The 22,554-nt window shown below is 41.2% G+C and overlaps 2 protein-coding genes across 4 annotated transcripts in view; both read left to right on the top strand.

The window, feature by feature from the left end:
- The window catches only part of rpl36a (ribosomal protein L36A), a 324,940-nt gene that overhangs the window by 146,929 nt on the left and 155,457 nt on the right, over nucleotides 1-22,554 (top strand). The gene's annotated exons all lie outside the window — the stretch shown is intronic.
- enox2 (ecto-NOX disulfide-thiol exchanger 2) overlaps nucleotides 1-22,554 on the top strand; it is a 167,769-nt gene that overhangs the window by 78,309 nt on the left and 66,906 nt on the right. For all 3 annotated transcript variants that reach the window (XM_070962542.1, XM_070962543.1, XM_070962544.1), the window contains one exon: nucleotides 1,536-1,682. In XM_070962542.1, coding sequence (XP_070818643.1) covers nucleotides 1,536-1,682 — 147 coding nt within the window. The remainder of the gene's footprint in view (nucleotides 1-1,535; nucleotides 1,683-22,554) is intronic.

The raw sequence follows: 22,554 nt of genomic DNA, 5'->3' as shown, positions 1-22,554 counted from the left end.
CTTACTGCAGGCATGACCTTTGCCTCTGCTCTGGCACGGTTTGTCCTCTTTATAGACATGTTTCTTCAGTTTCTCTCTGTGTGCAGAAAACCCAGATAAGCTGCCAAATATAGAAAATATTGTAGCTTACGTAAAAGCAGAAAGTGAGTGTGTGTCTGATTGAGACAGAAAATGTGTTTTTGCATTAGAGCAGCTTGTGCCTGAATTGTCTGCCTTTGTTAAACTTCTGATCAGACTTTTTTTTTCTATTGACCAATTTGAATTCAAGGAAAGAAAAGGCACTTTTACACAGAAATCCACGCTGCCATCAGATCCAGTCTTCCATGGAAACAAGAAAATACAGCAGCACACACCTTAATCAAAGTATTCTACCAAATTGGCAGTGTATAAACATGATATAAGAGTCTTCATTTCCTAAAGAAGATTTAAAAAAAACACAGACGACAGTGAAAATCCTTAATGATGTTGTTGACATTTAGAGCACTGTCTGAGTTTGATACCGATTAGGGTCCTGGGGACCTCTGATAGAGCCACATTAATGTGGGGCTCCTGATCTGTTGCGCGATGGAGGAAAAAACAAATCTGTGCACAAAGAAGTGTCATGAATTTTTCATGAATGTAGACTAAGTCTCCCCAGGACCCTGCGCTGAATTATAAACAAATACACAACTCTTAAAGAGTGGAGAATAACAGATGTATTAAGCAGGAAACACAAGTTAAGTTGTTTATCATTTATTAGGACTCAGGAGCAATCTCGACATTGTTTTTGTTTTCATTACTTTTCCTTGTAAGTGCTCTTATTGTCTTGTATTCATGACACGACTGTTTATTCTGCTATTGTAAGATAACAGTGAGCAAAAGAGAAATGCTACAGGAACGCTTGCTTCCTCTGAGCTGTCTGATAAATTATTATACTGTGTATCTCAGTTTTCATGGGGGAGCTATTTGCTATGAAGCATCAGATTCTTTACAGTTCACAGCGTTCTGTCAGAGGAACATTCGTTGTGGTATTCGCACTGAATTTTTTTACATTTACAGATTTTTATTGTAAGTTATTTGCTTTGTGAAAGTTGACCTTGATTGGACGAGAAGGAAACAGCTCATGTGTCTGATTCTGTGCATGCTCCAAGTATTGATTCAGGAGTCAGCCAGCTAGTGTATCATCGTGCCTCTTTTGTATCCGGGATCAGGACAGAAATATTAGATATATTCTGGTACAATAAAATCCTTTTGCCGAGGAAAAAAATCTGAAATTGATTTGAATATCTCCAAGTTTTTGGTCTGTACTCTGCCCAAAGGTTTTTAAAATGGTGCATTAAAAACCAGACTGTTTCTTAACTTTGCATGAAAAAGTGCAATAATAATTATTTTCATTAGTGTCATTGAAGTTTAAGTGTTTATGAGGTCTTAAGTGATGTGTGTGTGAATTCCCGCGGTGGTTGGAGATGAAGGGCGCACTACTTCTGGAGCCTCGTGTTGCTGTCTCCTCATGTGTCATTTACTTTAATGAGGCTTTTTGTGTTGGTGTCTTGTAGGACTCAACGCTCTGCCCTTTGATCCAGCGACCAACAACGACCCTCTCCAGTTCAACGGTTCCAGTGGGCCACTGGTGACAGAGTGTCCTCCTCTGGAAAACACTGCTGAGAATAGCAAGAAGAGGAAGAGGGCCAGCCTGCCTCCAGGTACTGACAACCGCTACCTCACAAGTATTGCATCACTGCTGCAGGATTAGTCCGTGGTCCCAAATCCTCACCGTTTTGCCCTCAGCCATGTCGAATTCTGAATGCAGGTGCGGGTTAAGTAAATGGAGTATGCCTCCCTTTATCCAGAAAAGCTTTGATACAACAGTTAGATTTTTGTTACCTTGAGGTTCCTCTTCCCCTTCCTCTACTTACATCACATAGCTGTGATGGGAACTGTTACATAATCCTATCATTTGGTGGCGGTATGGAGACAAAAAAAAAGTAGCTTAACTCGGGCTTTGTTGTTTTCGATTAGCTTGCTGTGTCCTGAGGCTCTGGTTGTCTGGCCTGTTTGGAGGTCAGGCGGCTGCAGCAGGAAACTGCTCCGCTGAGATTGTATGCCTGACTGTCTGTTACCGTGCCAACACCACCTGCCAATCAAAGCTGCAGCACGCCTTCAGCTTCCTCACACACACACACACTGACCTGTCACACAAAGAGGGATGTGCTGAGAGAAGTGTGTCTGTGTACGTTTTTGTGTTACAGAGTGTGCCAGAGAGTGTGGTTTCCCTGGTAATGTGTCAAATTAAAGAGGGACTTTCTAATTAAAGAATTAAAGAAGTACTGACTAATTAATTGCTTTGTAAGTAATAGAAAGAAGAGGGCCTTTAAGACGGAGAGGTTGTTCCATGTTGTCTGCCTTCTTGGTAATGCTAATTGGACTGGATTAATACTCCACATTAACACGGCCCTAATCAGCAATTCATCTTTTCTTCACGTCTTCACATGGATGAGTTCATGTCGTGATAAAGTTTAATTTCATTTTAATTCACTGACCATGTCAAACCTTAATTGGATAATGTATCATGGATGATTGTCAGATAAATAACCAAGGCCTAGTGGCAGATTTCCTTTAAGTGTTGTTAAGTAGAATGCTCACAGTAACTTTTGCTCCATTGTCATAATTATAATACAACATTCAAAACTCATGAAAAGTATTGACAGCAACTGTAGTGATGGTGAAAGTGGTCCGACCCACTGGTGGACAGACCATCACATTTTCTCTCAACGTGGCAAAAAAAAAGACCACTCTGTGTCTCAGCCATTCTGCACCAAGTTATTTATATCAGACTTTCAGAGAGGAGAACTTTCTTCCTCTAATATTAAATAATGCACGAAGGTGAAATGACTTCTTGTACAATGTAATGGTGCTTTTTCGATTCTTTACCATAGAAATGTTTATCTTCATCCGGCTCGCTCTCCAACTGTTTGGACTTTCATACTCAAACTCTTCCATGTCATATGTACATCAGACGCATGTTGTTATGAGTTAATGTGGGCACAGAAATGTCAGTCAGTGCAGTGCACAGCTGAATGACACGACATGAGAAGTGCATTCCTCCATCGCGCTAATTGTGATAAGTGATTGCAACTTAGCATTTGTGACCTGTGTGTCTGCTGTTAGTCATTATGTTAACATGCATGGGGTTACTCATAGAAATAAGCTTACAAAGGAAATAAAATGACGGGTTTACATACACTGCATTAAACTGTTAGCTATGACGCTGTGTGTCAGTAATGAGGAGACATTGCTTACTACAGTTCATTGCTACCTGATTGTTGGAGGGCTGAGAGAACAAGCTCTATAAGGAGTTTTTCTTTAGAGTGCAGAATGTCTGAGTTTTACAAACATTTAAATGTTCAGCAGTGAAACACATTTTTTATGTTCTAGAGGCCACTCTGTGTTCGTTTCAGTTTGAGGAATGTGTAACGGTCTCTTCTTTCATCCCACCGCATAGCTGTCACAGCGATGCCTTCCCTGGCTGAGGTCTTTGTCGTGCACATGCACACGTTATAAAAAAACTGGCAATGTAAATGGTCTTAAAATTGTCTTTCTTAAGTAAGTCCCTCTACCCCAGTTATTGAAAACCTGTTTCTGGTTTACATGAGGAGCCAGGCTGCTGCAGAAAGTGGACTCGAACTCAGTCACCTAAGTGCATGCAGTGTTATTGCTGTTGGCTTGCTTGAATCCAGCACCTGAAGAATCAGCTAAACGATAATTCTCTTGAACAGCTTCATGATCATCTCGTCTCTATCCGGTCCTCCAGCTTTCTGTTGCAGCACCAACTCATTAGCAGTGATGTTTACTGAGTCTCATTTAAGGGGCCGTTAATGAATCGATTTTTCTCATTACATTTGCTATTACACTTGATAATCCATCATACATGTGTGCGAGCATCCATAGCCACACATGCACTTTACTTGAACATTACACAGCTGCATTGTTTTTGCACTAATTGATGAAGAATTTAAAAAGGTAGCGAACAAAACTACCTTTTTGACGTAGCCCATGAGGAATCCAAGTCATTCCAGACTTAATGTCATCCTGCTGATGGATTATTTACCACTGATCTTTAAACCACCACACCAAAACTAAACAGCAAGCAGGCAGACACACAGTTAAGAGTCTCTCACCTCTGCAAACAGCTACAATAAACGTTTGAAGATGAATTGATATTCTGCTCACTCTGCCACGAAATAGGCACTGTTCATCAGAGTCCACTCACTTCACACTCAGACTGTCTCAACAGTTTTATTTAGCTGAGTATGAAACCGCTCCAGAGAAATGAAGTTCACTGGAAAGCATGCCCAGTTGGAAGGAAAATTCCAGTTTGTCGTGACTCTTTTGCTAAGGCATGTAAAAAATTCATTGTTGTGCTTCTCCGTCCAGGACCCAGCAAATCTGAGGTGCTGAATAGAACATTTTACCATGTTTCCTCCTCCTACTCCTTCTTCAAACACCACTGTACTTTTAGAGACGGTGCACTCGGCCACCATCTTTGCTCTTTATCTTTTTAGTTGTCTGTGTTCGTGTGCACACACTGTAAGTGTGTTTGCACGCCTGTCTTTTAACAATCTATAATAATAGGTGGTGCCTTGGGGCAGCAAGCACACTGCAAGGATTTCCCTTATTCTGTTTTTTATCAGTTTTACAACACAGCCAGAGATGGCCATTCCCCCCCCCCAGTCCTGCTGTGTTTAAGCTGCAGGTGGTGAAGAGAATGAGATTTTAAAATGCTGCTCGTTTTTCAGTGGAGCAGGATTTCCCCTCTTACAATGAATATAAATGTCAGTTTGGTAGCACCCACACAAGCTGGATTTCATTATCTCATGCCTGTTATTGCTAACCTAATACTAGTAATAATCTTTATTTGCAAAGCAGTTCAAAACAAAGTTGCGTGTGATTTACAATGTGAAATGGAGATGCAAGGGAATTAAAAGGCATCATAACGAGAACACTTGTAGTGTCAGAAGAGAAATAACAGTTTGAAAAATAGGATAACTGGGAAATATAAAACATCAAATATAAAGACCTTGGTTTTTTGCCACACGGACTGTAAACATAACTTTTGTTTGTTTGCATTCAGTATTACTCACCAAAACACATTGTTTGTATCCTTGAGGTCTAACAAATGTGCTTAATGCACCTCCTTTACTCATTGTTTGCATCTGTTTCCTTGCTAGCAGTGCCTTTTGTTGGTGCGCTGCAGCATATCTTGGCGTGTTACTGCCACCTGTGGATCGGTGGAATAATATGAAACCACTGGCAGGAATTTGTATTCTTCACGCACAAGACAAACACAGCACTCATAGAAAAACAGTGCTACTAGAGGTCAAAAAGTCCACACGGATCCTTTAAGGCTGACGGTGATTTTGCAGGCCTGCGAGTGAGGGCTTCCACAGCTGGTGCGTAGCAAAGGTCCTGTCAACTTTGGTAGTGAGGTGTGTTTTCACTGAGCACTGTGCCTGCAGCACTTTGCAGTTTCTGCTTTTGGTTAATAAAAGCACAAACGTTAGCCCAAAGCAGCCCTGCTTAAAGGACCATCATGACCTGTGGGAAATTTGATCACATTACTCGAAACACATGTGCAACACGTGCTCATATGTAAACGACTGAATAGGTCAATTGCTAATGACTCCCAAAATGACATGTGTGACCACTGGAGAGTATCAGCAATAGGTGTACCAGACCTTGGCTGTACCAGATCTTGGTCATCATGAGGTTAACGTGAAACAGTCGCTTATGCACCATACTATTTAGTTATTAAGTTAGGTTTAGGGAAAGCTCATGGTTTGGGTTTAAATAAGTTCAGTACTGTTGGGTACGTAACATGAACGGCGGTGTGCTGGGTGAAAGTCCTGTGTTTGTTTGACTGATCCGTCCAGCCCACTTCCTCCACATGCAGACTGTTATGCTCCTTATGCTACCGTATGACTTCCTTCATTGCTCAGGTTATAATTACTGAGGCCACTGGAGGTTGCAACCTAACAATAGACATAATTATGGGTCATAATAACCAACCTACTTGCACAGATGACTTCTATAGCAGTTTTTCTGTTCAGGACAGGTTGCATATATGACATGAAGACATGCATCAGTCTCTTGGAGAAACTTCTTGGAGACTGCACAAATCACCAAGCTTTTTCCCTGTTTACACTTTACCATATAGACAGCTTGCACTGGAAGTTGCCTCTGTCTGTGCAGTAGCAAATGATTTCCCATAAAACTACGTTTATATCAAATAGGTCTTTGAGGAGAATGCTTGGCCTTTGGCTGAATGGGTTTCAAGCACCCTTGTAACAAGGTTGTTTGACAAAAAATATTGAGTAGTGATTAGAATTGAAGCATATTTCCAAACCTAAGGCCATGTGTATGGATTCATCCAAAGCACCTCCAATGCCAGGATTAAAGAAATACCCTTACTCGTCTGTTTTCCTGTGCATGAAAATCAATTAATTAAATTGTATCACAAAGGCCAGTTCACAGCCGTAGTTTGAGCAAATAAAAGAATTGTTCTCTCACCGATCCAATCTCTTGTGCTCTGACCTTTAGTGGGAGCTAAGAGAGAGGTGTTGAATAAAACGCTATTGATTCTTCAGGAGAAAGGTTAATGTCATTGAGCAAGGGGAACTGTGGACACGTGTAGGTAGAAAGCAGCAGTGTCAGCCAGCTGAACATGATGACATGACATGTAGCAGCAAATGTGGATCCACAATCATTTACATCAGGGATCAAAAGCCTGTTTTCTAAAGCTTTTTTCATGAAAGATAAAAACCTAGTTGTTGTAATACACAGTTGATATTTTATTCATGTGTGTAGAGTGAGAGTACAAGCAACAGGGGGGGGAAGTCTGTGTGGTCTTGTGGGTTAACAGCCATCACCAGGCATCAGGTTAAATACTGAAATACATCATACTGAATATAATTTAATATTAAAGAAGGGTCTACATAGCTCAGAATGTATTACTGTATCTGCTGACTGCACTCATCACAGTATGGCTACACCTATATAAAATATATATTCTGCATGTGCATTCTTTACCTCAATTGCGTTCACATCTGTTTTGAAGTATATCCAAGTCTTTAATCTTGAACCTCTGTCGCCTCAACTACAGTTCAGCCGCATTCAGACGGACTCCTGCATGAAAAAATGCAGCTCTTTCATTCATTTGAAGAGGTGCCAGTGTCTCAGAGCGGTGATGTGCCGGAGCAGGGGTCACCAACAAAGAAACGAATCATCCAGCAAGAACGTTGCACCCTGTTGAACTTTGGCTGCAAAGCAACAGTACACGAATCAGGCAGTCGAATATTGCGAGCGCACATTCCTGGTGGATTACTTTTTAACATTAATGCTGCATCTCGACTGGTTACTCCAAGACAGTCGATGAAAGTTGGCGCTATTTCCAGAGTTTTAAAATTCTGTCGGTGTTATGACATCTAATAATCTGCTTCTCAAACTGGACTCATTTCATTGTCTCGACAAAACAACCCCACCACTGGTTTTAATACAGGGCTTACTTCAGTCCGATTCCCCCTAAGACGCATCTATCAGTATGACTTTTGGTTAGTAACTTATGTTTCACTCAAAATGTTTTTTCACTTTACCCATAAAATTAATAGAAAACCACAAGCTCTGAAATTTTAATTGGCTGCGTCATTGTTGCATGAAAAAATGGTGGTGGTGGTGGTGGTGGTGGGGGGGTTCATAAAAGTATTTCCACTCTTCCCCTGTAAATTTAAAGTACACATGCTAGCTTTAATGACCGAGGGCAAAATGCTCATGAAAAATACCCCTTGTTGTTTCCATATGCTTGTTAGCTACTGCACGTCTCCAGGTTAGAGCTGTGAAGTGAAGCAGCCCTCACTGACTTCATTTGTGGTCTGGGTTTGTTTTGGAGGTCCTGAAACCATTTTGTCAGGACAGGGCTTCCAGTGGGAGTGTGTAGTCCACACCCTGTCTTTTTACAGTGGCCTCCTTATGATGAATGGTTTTCAGCCTGACTCGCCTTTTCTGTGTGGTGCACCAAAACCCGAGATTAAACTGCACTTCAGTAAACTGAGTGTTGTTTCTCTTTTTAGAGAGTTCTACACAATAGCTTTCAATGTTAAATGCACCAGGATTTCTTTTTGTGGCTTTTTTTTTTTTTTAATGGATTCAAGCTGGAAAAAAAAATAATGTGATGCCACTGACTCACTGCTGGCAGGCAAAGAGCTGCTGTAAGGTAAATAATGTAATGGACTGCTTAAGCTGTCTGAGGTGACAGTCCATCTAGATATACGGCTGTGTCATTGTCCCAGAGAGGTGTGTGTGTATGCGTGCGAGTGTGTGCATGTGTACGGACTGTCCTTGTTGCTGTGTGTTGGTGCTGGGGGAGATCTACTGCTGCATGTCAGTCTTTGCGGCGCTCAGACCACACAGAAGACTTTGAGTGATGCTGATGGATGGGAGACACAGGATGGCAGTTAAAGTTAAAAAATGAACTCATTAGCTCACAAACAGGATGTTCGCAGGCATGTAGGGGAACATAAAAGTTAATGACTCTATGGTTCTCAAGTATTCAGTCCGAATTAGCTGCGAGCTTTTGCAGGACTGTATGTCTGCACAGTATATACATTACATTATAACTGGAGGAGAGAACAGTGATTGAAATGTATGACAAGCTACAAAGGGGCCCGCCTCCCCTTATTCATCTGGGATTTCTCTGCCTCAGTCAGAACATAAGAGGGCACTTGTCTGTACTGCTGCTCTGGGAGACATAAAAAAAAAAAAATACATGAACAGTATGTGCTTGCAGGGGCATATCAAGCCTTTTCGAGTGTTTGAAAAGTGCTATATACAGCAGGGCTGCATCTAACGATTATGTGCATAATGAAAATAAAATAAGGAAAAGTAGATCATCAATATTATCTTGATTTTAACGGGTGGTTCGTGATATCACAAGCGTCATTCTCAATCCACTCGCGAAATTGAACTCACCCCTTTTACCATTTTTCACCTCCATCATTTTTAATTGTGCTCTTTCGCTCCCTGTCACTCTTCTGTATGCTGTGCTGGTCAGGGCTTTAGCACCACTTCACCCCATCTTGCAAAGCCTACAAACATGTGAGATCTAAATAATTCACAGTGCCAGAAGGTGCTCTGCTCTGTCTGTAGACTCACACTGAAGCTAATGGCAAAGCCTCGAGCATGGCTCAAGCTCTGACAAGATCCTAATACAAAACAAAAAATCTTCACCTAGCTCTTAGTTTTCCGCTTGATTAAAGCAAACAGGGCCGGCTTGTTTTGCGCATGATCTCCCTTCAATTATTACCTTTACACAGCAGCAGTGGAGGGACGACAGACAATTAGCCTTTAGATGAGTTTTTCTCTTCAGCCTCAGGGATGTAGCTGCCCAAGGAAAACTCAAGACAAATAAGTTGTCTTCTAGCAGAATTTTTCGTGGATTTATTTATTATCTCTGCAGCTTTACCAAATTGATTTCTAATCAGGATATGGCCTGGAGGCTGGAGTTTTAGATATTGGCTTTTCTGTATCAACATCCCTGAACAAAAATTGTTTTTTTGTTTAAATCAAACTGAATTAGTTGCTCTTGAATAACTATACAGTATGTTTACTTTGCCATTCGTGCCATACTATAGATGTGTTTGTACTTAAGTTATCCAGGTTCTCAAATGTGAGAATTGCTGCTTCTCTTCCACTGTTTGACATTATAGTAGCTTGAATATTTGGGGGGTTTGAACCATTGGACTAAACAAGACATTCATCACCTTGACCTGAATGTGTAATTGACCAAATTATTTGTTTTAAAAGAGGGCTGTGATCTATCCCTCTGTCCCTCAACCCCCAAGTTGATTTAGAATCTGCCATTTCTCCTGTTGAGGGCATGTTTTCTGACAGAGGAGGCTGGCCCAAGACTGAAGGGCTCAGAGGGTTCAATTACAAATGTAAAGGCTGTTGAGGGGTTTTATCTACGTTTTTTTCCATAAAGCTGCCAGCAACTGTCAGATGTCACGTCTTAGACAGCCTTAAAACACCAAGGAATAACCACTAGCTCGGATAGGTTAGACTATTTCATTAACTATTTATATCCTGGAGGTGAGCGAGCTGTGTTTCTGCTATAAATGAATCAAAATTTTGTTTCACCGAACATCTGGTGTCATTTAAATTGCACTCAGAGACTGCTGAGCCCATGTAACATTGCATCTTCCCTCTACTATAATTGGAGAAGGACATGTTGATATGACATGACATGACACAGTATTACACAGGATGTGACTTGTTCGGCGCCCCATTACATGCGCACAGGGCTTGAGTAGAGATTTTAAATCAATTTCAATCGGAATCTAACCAGAAGAAGAATGGACTGAACTGCAGAAAATACTCTCTCTGACACCTAATGTTGATTTTTATGTCTGCTTTTCTTTTGGTCTGTGCTGCCTCACATCCGTTACCTCAGTGAGAATCTGTTGAAATGTCCCTGTTCTTTTTTACCCAGCGCTTTGCTCACAGCAGCATGTTCATCACAGAGACCCTGCGGCTCTTCTCCTCCGCCATCAACGCCTCTCTCCATCCATCCCGCCCCTCCTTTGTCCTTCTTCTTCTCTCTCAGCCTCCAGCCGGGTTAACTGATCCACACCAGCTGCCGCTCACTGCCTGACATTAGTGCTCTAAACCAACGTGCTGAACATCTCCTCTGCCTCTCCTTCTTCATCATCCTGCCACATTGTTCCAGCAACCTCATTTCACATGGCTCTGTGAGAGGCCTCAGCACAACTGCAGAAGAGATCAGACGACTCCTAATTAACCCATTTTACTGTCCTAATTTACTTGACCAAACTGTGGGCTGATAGATGAGTGGATGCACTTTGAAACACTTTTGTGTGTGTTTGTTTCTAATTAAGGAGGAGGGGGGAAAAGGCAACAAATTCAAGCAGTAGCATCAGCCATATGAGTAGTGCTGTTGATTATGTTGTCTATAAGATATCAGGGAATGCCCCTTTAATTTCCAAGAGAACAAGGTCAGACCTTGAGAATCCTTGTTTTACCAAACCATCAGCCCAAAACTAAACTTATATGAGGCAGAAAAGCAGCAAACCTTCACAATGGACAACCTGAAATCAAAGAATGTGGAATTCCTGCTTGAAGAATGACTGGAAAGGTTAATTGTTGATGGAATTGATAAATTTTCAGCTGTCTCATTTCCAGATGAAATCCACATTTTATTCCAAATACCTTAAGTTATACTTAGTCACACATTCAGTATGTCTCCGTCGACCACATCACAGATCTGATTACAATCCGTCTTGGTTTTTCCACACCGCATATACAGGGTCAGCCCTACTCCAGTCCAGAGGGTGGTGGTGCTAATGCATTTTGCACGTTAACAGTTTAGTTACAACAGTCACACTTTTTAGCTAGAAATAGCAACGGTCCATAAGATAACAGACACACATGGAGTAATTGCATTTATTGGCTGTGTTCTTACTCATGCCTCTCCCTCAGCCACACAGAACAGCACCCCCTCACCCACACTGACAATTTAGTTCTACAACTGATCAGGGATAAGCGCTATAACACGTTGGTGCATCGTCTCTATGATCCCATATGTTGAAATCAGAGCCATTTGGTGATTAAATTAGCTGTTGACAGCGAGAATGACGGCGAATGCCAGTGTAACTTTAGCTGCTATTGTCACAGGGGGCAGATGCTGTGAGTGGCTACTTCCTCGGACCACTCACCGACATGGCTACAGTATGGAGAGCTGAAGTGGAAGCTGAAGGGGTTTGCGTCATGGATGTTTGAACAGGATCTAATTGATGAACAGAATAATTGTCTCAGCTGTACACATGAAGACGATTGCTTGCTGAGAAAGTATGAAAACCTTGTCCTCCACTACTTGCTTGGTCATATTCCTTCACTTTAAGTTTACTTCAGAGCCGTTTGAGAGGAAAAACACAGTGATATTTTGTACTCTGTCATCCTTACAGCTCACTGGGCATCAGGAGGCCTGTTTAGGTGTACTCATAGGGTGCCACCCGGCCATAATTAATGCATGATTGTACCAGCCTATACACAAGCGAGGGAGTGTTTGTTAATGTCAGTGCTTCTCAGTGCAGGAGCAGTCTATCAGAATGACATACGAGGTTACACAACATAAAACATCAGAGAGGATGCAGAAAGTGGGATTACGGTTTACAAGCTAGACTTATTTATTATGTTTGAGCAAAGCCTCTGAACCCCAAAATGCCATGGGAGAGCTGCACAGTGGCTAACCGTGTGCTCCGACTCCTTTGAAGAAACGCATGTAAGCAAGCAAAACTTTATTTAAACATCACATTTCTTGTCAAGGGAAATGCAACAGACTTCCAAAAAATTGTCTTATTCTTTTAGTTGTGTTTTGATGACCATAGCTGGTCTGAGGCCTCACCCTACTCTTACAGCTGCATCCCTCCCTCCACCTCCTCTCTGTTACGTATTAAAAATTAAGCTCCATTTTGACTTTGTAGCGGCCAAATGTGTCGAGCTTTCACTGCTCCTGCTTGAAAAAGTAATGTACTGGAGAAAAACTCACCTCAATTTTAGAGGGAAAAAAGGGAAAGGAGCTCTGTGCTAAGGTTTGGAGAGAGTTGGACTGTCAGATAACTTTTATGAAGGTCTCTGACCTTAATTAGCTTGATAGTGCTATGGCTTGTTCATAATCAGCGTTAGGAAAGGTCAGGTGATGCCAAAACCTTATAAATACTGTGACTCCATCAAACCTTGTCCCAACAATCAGCAGCCACAGGCTCCTCTAATCAGCTGCCTTGCACTCTGAAAATTTGAATAATTGATACCCACAAAGCAGGAGAAGGATCTTGAAAGATAGCAAAGCCTTTTCAGACAGCCTCAAATCAGCCTGTCATTAATTTTTTTTATGTAATTAAGAAATGTCAGTTAACAGGAATGGTGGAGGTCAAGTTGAGGTCTGGCAGACCGAGAAAGCTTTCAGAGAGAACTGCTTGTAGGATTACAAAAAAAAAGGTCAATCAAACCCCCCATTTGACTGCAAAAGACCTTCAGGAAGACTGAGCAGACTCCGGCACTGTGGCGCACTGTTCTGCTGTGATACACCTGCTCTCATATGACCTTCATGGTCACCTTTTCTCCATCCTTACCACAAAATCCAGCGTCAGAAGTTTGCAAAGTCTGATGCATTTTGGAAACAAGTCGTGTGTGCTTTCTGGCTGCAATGAGCAAAGGTGTGTTTGAAGAAAAAAGGGTGCAGAATTTCATGAAAAGAACACCTTACTGCCAGACACATGGGTGGATTGATCATGCTTTGGGCTCGTGTTGCAGCCAGCAGCACAGGGAACATTTCACTGGTAGAGGGAAGAAGAGAAGAATGCGTTCAATGAAATACCAGTAAATTCTGGAAGCAAACATCACATTGTCTGCAAAAAAAAGGCTGAAGATGAAAAGAGGATAGCTTCTGCAACAGGATAATGATCCTGAACACACTACAAAATCCACAGTGAACTAACTCAACAGGTGCAAGCTGGTTTCGTCAGGACCCTCACTCAAAAGAAGCCACAAGTAGAAACCTTTTGCAAGGTGGCTGAATGACCATGCAGGGTCCCAGACTTCTACTTCTGGCCCTTTGTTTTGAAAATAAAAAAGGTAACTTACTTATAATATTAAAGACATGTGTCATCTTTAAATTAATGATATTTGGAAATCAGGTAATCTTTTACTCGCTTAGTTATTCACAGAAATAAATTTTTTTATCAGGCCTTTGCATGCCAGTGTATATGCTGGGCGAGCCCCTTTCTCTACACTGCTCTGGATCTGCCTGTTGCTTTCGCCTTCCTTTTATTCAGTGTCTCCTCCTTCTCTCCTAGTTGTTGTCTGAGAGAGGATATCAGCCTCACAGGGGCTTTGCACAAAATTCTCTTTGGACCCCTCCCTGCTTCCAAAGCTATTCATCCTCGTTTCTTTGTCAGCTCTCCCCACATTAGGCCCCTGTACACTGTACACCGGGAGGAGAGTTGTGTACCTCTTACACCCCTGTGTCCGCATGCTACCTCATTTTTAATATACATGCTAATTAAATTGATCAAATGAGGAATGCAGATGGATGCTAATCTAACTACAGTTTTGCTGACTGTACAGCCAGAACAAGTCTCTGCCTTTTGAAGTGTCAGTTCTTATACATTGTGGAGGCCGCAGGGTATTCTAACGTGATGATGTTTGTATCAACACCACAGTGGCTTTGTTAACAGCCTTTTGACGTTTCCCTGCTTGGCTTGACTTCCCCCTCAGGTGTTTGTATTGTATAAGAAGAGCTAATGGGTTTAATCTAAAGTCAGCACACCAGATGATTAGGGTTGTTAAATTCCGAAGTTTGTTGTAATGGCATTGACCGAAACAATGTTTGAGCCATTTGTCAAAGCCACTGGGAGGAGAGCTCTGGGTTTTTGTTACAACTTTATACTCCCTCTCTTTCTCTTTTTTGCTATCTATCCACCCCACTATCATACAATGGGTCTCCCCTCTCTTTTACCACATTGTATATGCTTACGTTAACTGCACATTGACTGTGTCGAATTTATATTTGACGTTTTTGGCTATTCAACTCGTGGACTGTTCCAAGTTGGTGGACCAGCAATCAAGAGAAAGGCTTTCTCTCCCACCTCTGTTGACATGTTGTATGGACAGCAGATATATAATACGTCTTGTGATATAAAGTAATGACTGCAAGAAGAACTCTGACTCAATTATCAGAGATATGATGGAAGTATTGCCAGAATAGCTCGAGAGATAAAAGTATGCCAAATGTGTCAACAAATGTGCAATAATGCATGACCACATGTTGAGCACATTCTGGCTGAGTACAGAGAAAGTCATGGTTTGGCCATGCTCCCATTCAAAGCCATAATATGGGAGGTCAGCTGTTGACCCTTGCTGCAAATGTAGAGTGGAAATAGTAACAGCCACTCAACACCGCACAACAAAAAGAAAATGTATTTACTGTGGTGTTCCTATATTAAGCCAGTGAATAGAAGGGTTTATAAGGATTTCAGATGGGGATTTTTTTTGTCTGCCATAAGCTCTGTGTTGCTGCCACTGCAGGTATCTGTCATGGGTCAAGTCAACCATACTGCCATAAGAGAAAAAATGAACCACTGAAATAACTGCAATAGCCTCCATTCTGAAGCTTTACAAGAGAAAGAACCAGACCAGGATTCATTCAATTCTCCATGACTCTGTGGAGGTCACGGTCTGCTAGAATCTTGGATGCAGTCTCAGAAGCCTGACCATACCGTTACAAATGTAATATCTGGAACTTTGAGAACATCCAAATTACTATTAAGGACACTAGTGGTCCTTAAGTGTACTGCAATCAGCATCCATTACGTCATTTATTGTTAGCTAAAATCAGCGCCGTTTATCAGAATACCTTAATTAGCATCGTGAATCATGTTTGGCAATTTAGCAATTTTTTAATTTTTAATTTGCCATAATTTGGCAAGTTAGCCAACTAACATATCAACTCAGATAGTATTTTGCTAGCAATAATGATCGAGAGAAACCAAGCTCAGGTTAGCCAGCTAGCTGTAACTTAGCTAAGTTGCAGGAGTCTGGCATTGGTTGCTTCATAGCGTTTGCTGATAAAATAATTTGCAAATTACAAATGGACCAATTTAACAGCCTCCAGAGTCTGGATGAATTAGCTATCCACTCCAGACAGTATTTTGCTACATTATCTAGGTAATAATTCATCTGCATTAGCAAGTAAGCTATGATTTGATTGATGATATGATGGAAATTTGCCTTTCTACACTCACAACCATTGGAGTGACAGTAAAGCCAACATGTCTTGTCATCCCCCTGTTTTCTCTCCACTCTTTCAGAAGTCTGGATCATGTTTGTAAGATTTTGACTTTTGTAACAGTACCAGCCGAGATATCTATTTACAGTGGTACAAAGGCAGAAAAAAGTCAATATTAAGACACAGTAGGAATATTAATTGCAGTGTCAGATAGGCTGTGGAAGGATTTTGTTGAATTCATTTAACTTGAGCTGAAATGATAGCTGATTAATCAAGATTTTTATTTATTTATTTTTCCAAACAAAACTAATTAAAAATGCTTTTATAATACTTTTTTTTTATCACATATACACAACTGAGTGTCTTTGGGTTTTTGTCGAAGAAAAGAAGACTTTTTACCATCATGTTTTTGTCATTTTCATAGACCAGAGTCAATTTATCAGTAATGAAAATTCTCATCAGTTACATCCCTAAATTGAATGCCATGAGTATAAACATGGCCTGAAATGCAACACAATACAATCAAGAGAAGAAATGTAGTCTTAATCAAAACAACTGGAAAAAAAAAAATCTGATCAGCTGTCACTGTTTACTGGCCTTTGATTGCTCTAGAAAAGAGATGCAGAAGCGTGTCACTGATGCTTTGGTAAAGATTGGTGAGCAGATGTATGTACGTGGAAATCATGCATCCTACCTGTCATCCATGTCAAGGAGCTGCGAAAAAGGATAAAGTCATCTCTCTATCTCTTACACTATAATCAGTCTGTCTTATAAAGAAGCAAATGCATCTTGTTTCACACTTCTCAGTTATCTTTGATCTTGTTTTTAATATATTTTTTAAGGTTATGTATTCAGTCTGAACACACACCCAGCTGGGGCCAAGTGAATAATGAAAGAATTTTATAGGTTTCTCGTCATCAGCTGTCAAGAACTTACATTGCAGGTTTCAGGAAGTGTGAAGTCTGTCTTGGAGGCTCGCGCTTTTGAAACCCTGCTGTACCTCCCACCCGTCTTGTTACAGCATTGCACCAGAAGTCGTAACTGACAGCGGACTCAAAGAAAGCTGCCTGGATGAAAAGGCGTGGCCAGATAAGAGCGCTGGCAAGTTCACTGAGCTGTTGACATTTCCTCACAGCAATTCCCCTGGTTCTAATTGGCTACCGCTGATAAGATTCCCATGTTGTAATTGGCTGCTGCTGATAAGATGCTGTCAGCTGCTGCAGTAGTCAGCAACATGGTGAGATGACAACAGCTCAGGAGTTGGTGGGCGGACAAGGCTAAATCCAGGGCCTGAACCTTGTTTTCCAGAGATACTTTCCAGTCAGGGGTTGGCATGCTGCCTATGACGACCTTGTAGACCAGGAAAATACAGCTTCAAGGCCCTAAAACATATTCTCTCAACCAGTTTATTTACTATGAATGATGGAGTCCTACATCATCACAGTTTCATTGATTTCACGAGAGATTTGTCAGTGCTGTTTTATCTGTGCCTTTTTTTACTGCTTTCATTGGGGCAGTGCTGCTTTAGAAAAAGGTGAATCAGAGAGTCTGTTGTAAATCTGAGATATACTGTATATTTAAACCTGCAAAAAGTGATGGGTTTGTTTTGGGATGCAGCAGAGACCAGTTCACACAACGCCTTGCCTTATCATCTTTTCAGATGATATGGTGAACATTTCAGCAAACAATTGCTCATTTACACATCAAGCAGCAACATTAACTTTCTTTTGGGAGTTGTTTTTTCTGGCCAACTGGCAAATGTAAGTCCAATATTCCCACTCTGGTAGCTCTATTCGTAGTTTCTACCAACCCTTGAGGTAAATATCTGACCTTTTAGCTGCCAAATGCTTCACTACATTCACCAGCTAGTTGTTAATTGTGTCTGTTTAGTGCTGAGCAGCTAAACAATGAGCTGACAGCGCTGTACAGCCAAGGGTAGCTGCAGATTTAGGTGAGAATTTTCAAAGTTCATTACTACAAGCAACCCCTTTCATCTTTTTCACATTGTCATTTTGTTGCTGTAAAAATATGCATCATAGCTTTGATTTTATTGACAATTCAAAGCACTTTTTAATCTGCTTTAATGCATGGGATGAATAGAAATAAAGTGGATAGAATGGACATTGCCATTCATAGCACCACTCTTCTACCGTAATAAACATGGAAAAAGAGATAATCAAACCACGGTGATGTACTTGTAATGCATGTTATGTTGATCTCGCTTGATAATGTAGAGCCATTGAGCATAAGTAGCATTGAGGGACACTAGATTTGCCAGCTATCCAACATTAGCTAGTGCTGTGTCCATAAGTGCAATTCTGCTGTCCCTGCCAGCTTCAAGAAAAATCCATTCTGCTTCCAATTAAGATAAGTTGAGTACAGTGTAATGCTAACTGGCATCGAATGCACTGTTTCTAGAACTGAGTGGAGTCGAAGCAACAGGGCCCGTCCATCAGTCCCAGTTAAGTTGGAAAGTAGGAGGTTGTGAACAGGGAAAAATAGTGTCCATGGCCCGTGTACGTCATTATAAGGTATATCCTATGATAGCCCAATTCTTTCATTAACTAGCCACAGCGTCTTCTATCCAGGTCCTGGGGGCACTGGGCTAGTCGTGTCACAAAGATTAATTTTTCTGCTGTATCCCAGTTCTGTGCTCAGTAATATACAGCTGACTCTGCTGAATCCAAACCACTTTCTATTGAAATTTCAGGCCAGTTGGTCATGTTTCAGGCCATACTCATAGATTTAGCAGATGTTTTTGCTGGCAGAAGTAGCCTGAAGTCTCTTGGGCTTGAGCTGGAACTGCTGATAAAAGATTTTTGTGCTATTGTGTCCTTAGCCTAGATCTCTGTGTAATTAATACACTCGGAGTCCCTACTTCTCTCCTAACCTAGCTTCCCGTCTGTCCTCTTTGAACTCCAGGCCATTACTCCTTATTGTCTGTATCATGCACAAGAGCATACCGGCACATTTTTGATTGATCTGGAGGAAGTAATTATGCTTCTGTTTTTCATTAATGGAATGTATAAGAAGCTTTGCCTGGCGGACAAACTACTTCATGTGATATTTTGCCACAGTGTAACAGTTCCCAGTGCGTGTCTAATGGGAGGGTGTGTGGGTGTGTGTGTGAGTACTAACTGTGGGTGAAGGTATTTGGCTGAGGTCCTCTCCACCCGAGTAATAGGAAGATAAAAGCCAGAGAGTTCACAGCAGATTGTGTGCAGGTTTTCCAGCAGCATGCAGGCATGTTTTAAACCATGTAGTTTTTTTTTCTATATCTCTGTTTTTAAATTGAGTTGTTGTAAAGCTTTAAGGTTCATTCTTGACCTCGGGAAAAGCAGTTTGACAGAGAATTCTGAAGCTTTCAGTCACATCTCTTTGTTTTCTTCACTGGATGGAGCTGTTCAGTTGTCATAGAGACGGTTTGATTGTTATTACATTAACTGAATAGGTCGGTAATAACAATCAAACCTGAAACCTGAAATAATTCAACAATCTATTTGTCAACTGACAACATTTGATTAATTTTAAATAACTTTTAAAAGGAAAAGTGCCACAAATGATCTGGTCCCAGCCTATAAAATATGAACAGGTGCTGTTTGTCTCAGCTTTTCTTCATAGTGAACTGTCTCTGGCCGTGGTGGATGACGTGCAGTCATGTAGTTTTTTATGATTTCATAAAGGCTAATGTGCGCTCTTAAGACGAAGAGAATTTGAGGTGCATGTGCAGAACCGTGAAGCCTTTCTTTCTTTAATGTGTCGAAATCTACTTCTTGAACAAATTCTATTTTAAGTGACTTAATGTGATGTAAGAAAGATTGCATGCTTCGCAATTAAAAGATAGAGAGAAAATGTCTGTACTTTCAGTGTTATTCACCGGACATTCACTTCATTTTTAGGAGTCTGCATTGTGGAAGAAAGCCGTGTCTGTCATAGACTTCTAATTGTTTTACGGTTTGCTTCAGGACTTCTCCAGCTGTTCATTAACCATGACCATCAAAGATGTTTTCTCTCCAAGCATGGCATAATATAACAAGCTATGAGGACTTGCAGCACTGCTATTCCCTTTACCACAACAAAGAATGACAGTCCCACAGCTTTTTTTCTGAGGCCCTGGTCTCTTGTTCTGACAGTTTAAACTTCAAAGGAGAGCGAAAACAGATTTAAAGAAGCTCTCCAGCTTGTTTTTCCTCCTAGAGGGTGTCAAGCTGTCCTTCAGGCATCAATAGACATATTCAATTTGTGTCTCTTGTACTAAACAAGGGCTAGGCTGTGTAGTGACTACTTGTTAAACAGCAAACTCCTATAAGGCTGCAAACTGGACACAGGCTGTCTGGATAATAGAGAGTCCTGAAAACACTCAGGAGTTTATACTGTACAGCTCAAGCATTCTGATGCCAGTCAATGTTTTTTTAACGCAATTTTGTGTTTCAATATTCACTTCTTGTATCACCCCATGAGGCCTTGTTAGCAGGCACGAGGTTGGGTTCTCCATTTTCCATCTGTGCCATCATCTTAGTTCAAGTCCTTCAATCATCTGATGGGATTTCCCTCTGCTGCCTGGTGTGTTCTCAAATTTCTTTAGATTAAAAAGATATGTTTGAAGTGCACAGATCTCCCTTCCCTTCTCTCTTCCGTATCCTCGGGAGAACAATGAGGACATGAGGACTGACTGCACTGAGGATGAAATTAATCAGGCCCCCAGAACTTCACACTTGGTCACTGTAAGGACTTCTGTCTGTGAATCTTCTGAGGAGAAGACGTGGATTCGTCTATGACAGAAGAGTTTGCCTTAAAAGTTGAGTATCAAGCTGCTGTTTTGTCACTGTAAAAATGAAGTTTTGGGTCAGCAGTTTATTGCTCGACAGTGTATTGAAGACAAAATATAGCAAACACTGCAGGCAACCAAATATTAAGCTATTAGCGTGCTTGATGCCTCCAACCTCTTCTTGATTTGAGAGATGATGTACTCAGAGTTATGAAAGGGCAATGAAAGGCAAACACAACAAAAAAGGGGTGTTTGCACTGTGAAATGAAGTTCTCAGCAGGACGTGATTGAGCTCAGTGTATTCATCAAGGCATTTTTCAGTTCAAATTTTCAAATGACTTTCACGTTGTAATTATGACCTTTTTAATGAAACTGGTTTGGATAATGAAGCTCGAAGCGGATGAAAGCTGTGCTGAGGAGCGCGAGAACAGTCAAATCCTGCATGTCAACACTGAGACAGGGGTGTCAAACTACGCATAAGTCTCATGCCCCTGCTGTAAGTTGTTTTTGAGCCACAGAACTGAGCGCAGAGAAGAATTTTTAGTCAGAGACGAACCGCTTGCTTGACATCACATGTGGGATCAATTATATTGCACAGCTGTTCAGTTTCCCATCCGATTCAACTGGCCCTGTACAATAGACTACAGTACAGCTTGGATCTGATGCATTATTTGCCTGAATCTGGAGGCTTTCCTTTTATTCTCCTCATCCAAGTCACCATCTGATCCATCCTCAGTTGGTAGGCAACGCTTTCAGAATTTATATCGATCCCCTGTCTTTGTTTTCTGTTGGTTTGGCTTCTTGTTTTGGTCATTAGAGGCTTTCTCAGATACATTACAGGGGACTGAGCCAAATGAAAAAGCCCCAAGATGTCTCGTTGCATGTTCTAATATAATTATTATTATTAGTAGTAGTAGTAGTAGTGGTGGTGGTGGTAGTAGTAGTAGTAGTAGTAGTAGTAGTCGTCTCTTGTAGGTATTAGAGAATTGATTGTGGAAACACTGACTATAGTGAGCGATATGACAGGAGGCAGTCCATTATTAAAAACATCCAGCTTCTGGGGGAAAGCACAGAGACAATGCTTCACGCCTGGCAGGTCTTAACTTGGATTTACTTTAAGAGTGTCCATCATTTACTAACTCGGCTGAAAATGAGACGAGATCCATCAGGGAAACCCGTCATTCCTCAGCAAAAAACCCTGCAGGTGGAATATTAGTAAAAAGGACTGTAGAACAGAATCTGGATAGAGTCAGACTCTGTCGGCACTGGTAGCATAAATGTCCAGCACCCTGAGCTGCTCCTCCGTAATGCACCTTGTTCTTGTGTGATTTTGAGTTTAAATGCGTGGCAGTCTACTGAGATAGTGGGAGAGGAACAGTGACTGCACTCACGTACCTGTTCCACGCTGTGTACTTCTTTTCTGGGCTGTCTGTATCTCCTCATGTCTGCACAAGTCGCTTCATAACTCTCACTTTAACCCAAACTGGAGCGCATTAACAGGTCCATTCGGTTTCCATTGGTTTCCACTGAATCTGTGTGAGAGCAGCGTGACTCTTTTTGGTATTGAATGTTTTCTCTGTGGTAGAAATGATGTCTCTGTTTCATTGTTCTGTCGAAATTGAATCGGTTCAATTTCCTTTCTGTTTGGAGTACACTTATCGTGTGATGTTAACTTTAGATGTACCGCTTACTTGTTACATCTCTGATAAACTGCTGCTGCGCCTGCTGGTTGTTTTGGTCTGTCGTGGGATTTTTGATTTCTGTTGTTGTTTTGTTTGTTTGTTTGGCACTGCGGGAGAGCTGAAAGTCATGCAGAGTGCTTACGGTAAGTCACATTCTAATGTCATGCATAATGGATGGGTTAAATTAATATAGCATGTATACGAAACTCGCTGTCTTTTTTCATTAACCTCTCCTTGTTTATCTAAATTCACCACCATGAAATCTCAGTAGA

This window comes from Chaetodon trifascialis, chromosome 5 (assembly GCF_039877785.1).
Source record: "Chaetodon trifascialis isolate fChaTrf1 chromosome 5, fChaTrf1.hap1, whole genome shotgun sequence".
Classification (NCBI taxonomy): Eukaryota; Metazoa; Chordata; class Actinopteri; order Chaetodontiformes; family Chaetodontidae; genus Chaetodon; species Chaetodon trifascialis.
The sequence above is the reverse complement of the archived record's forward strand: the minus strand, read 5'-3'. Positions and strand labels throughout refer to the sequence as shown.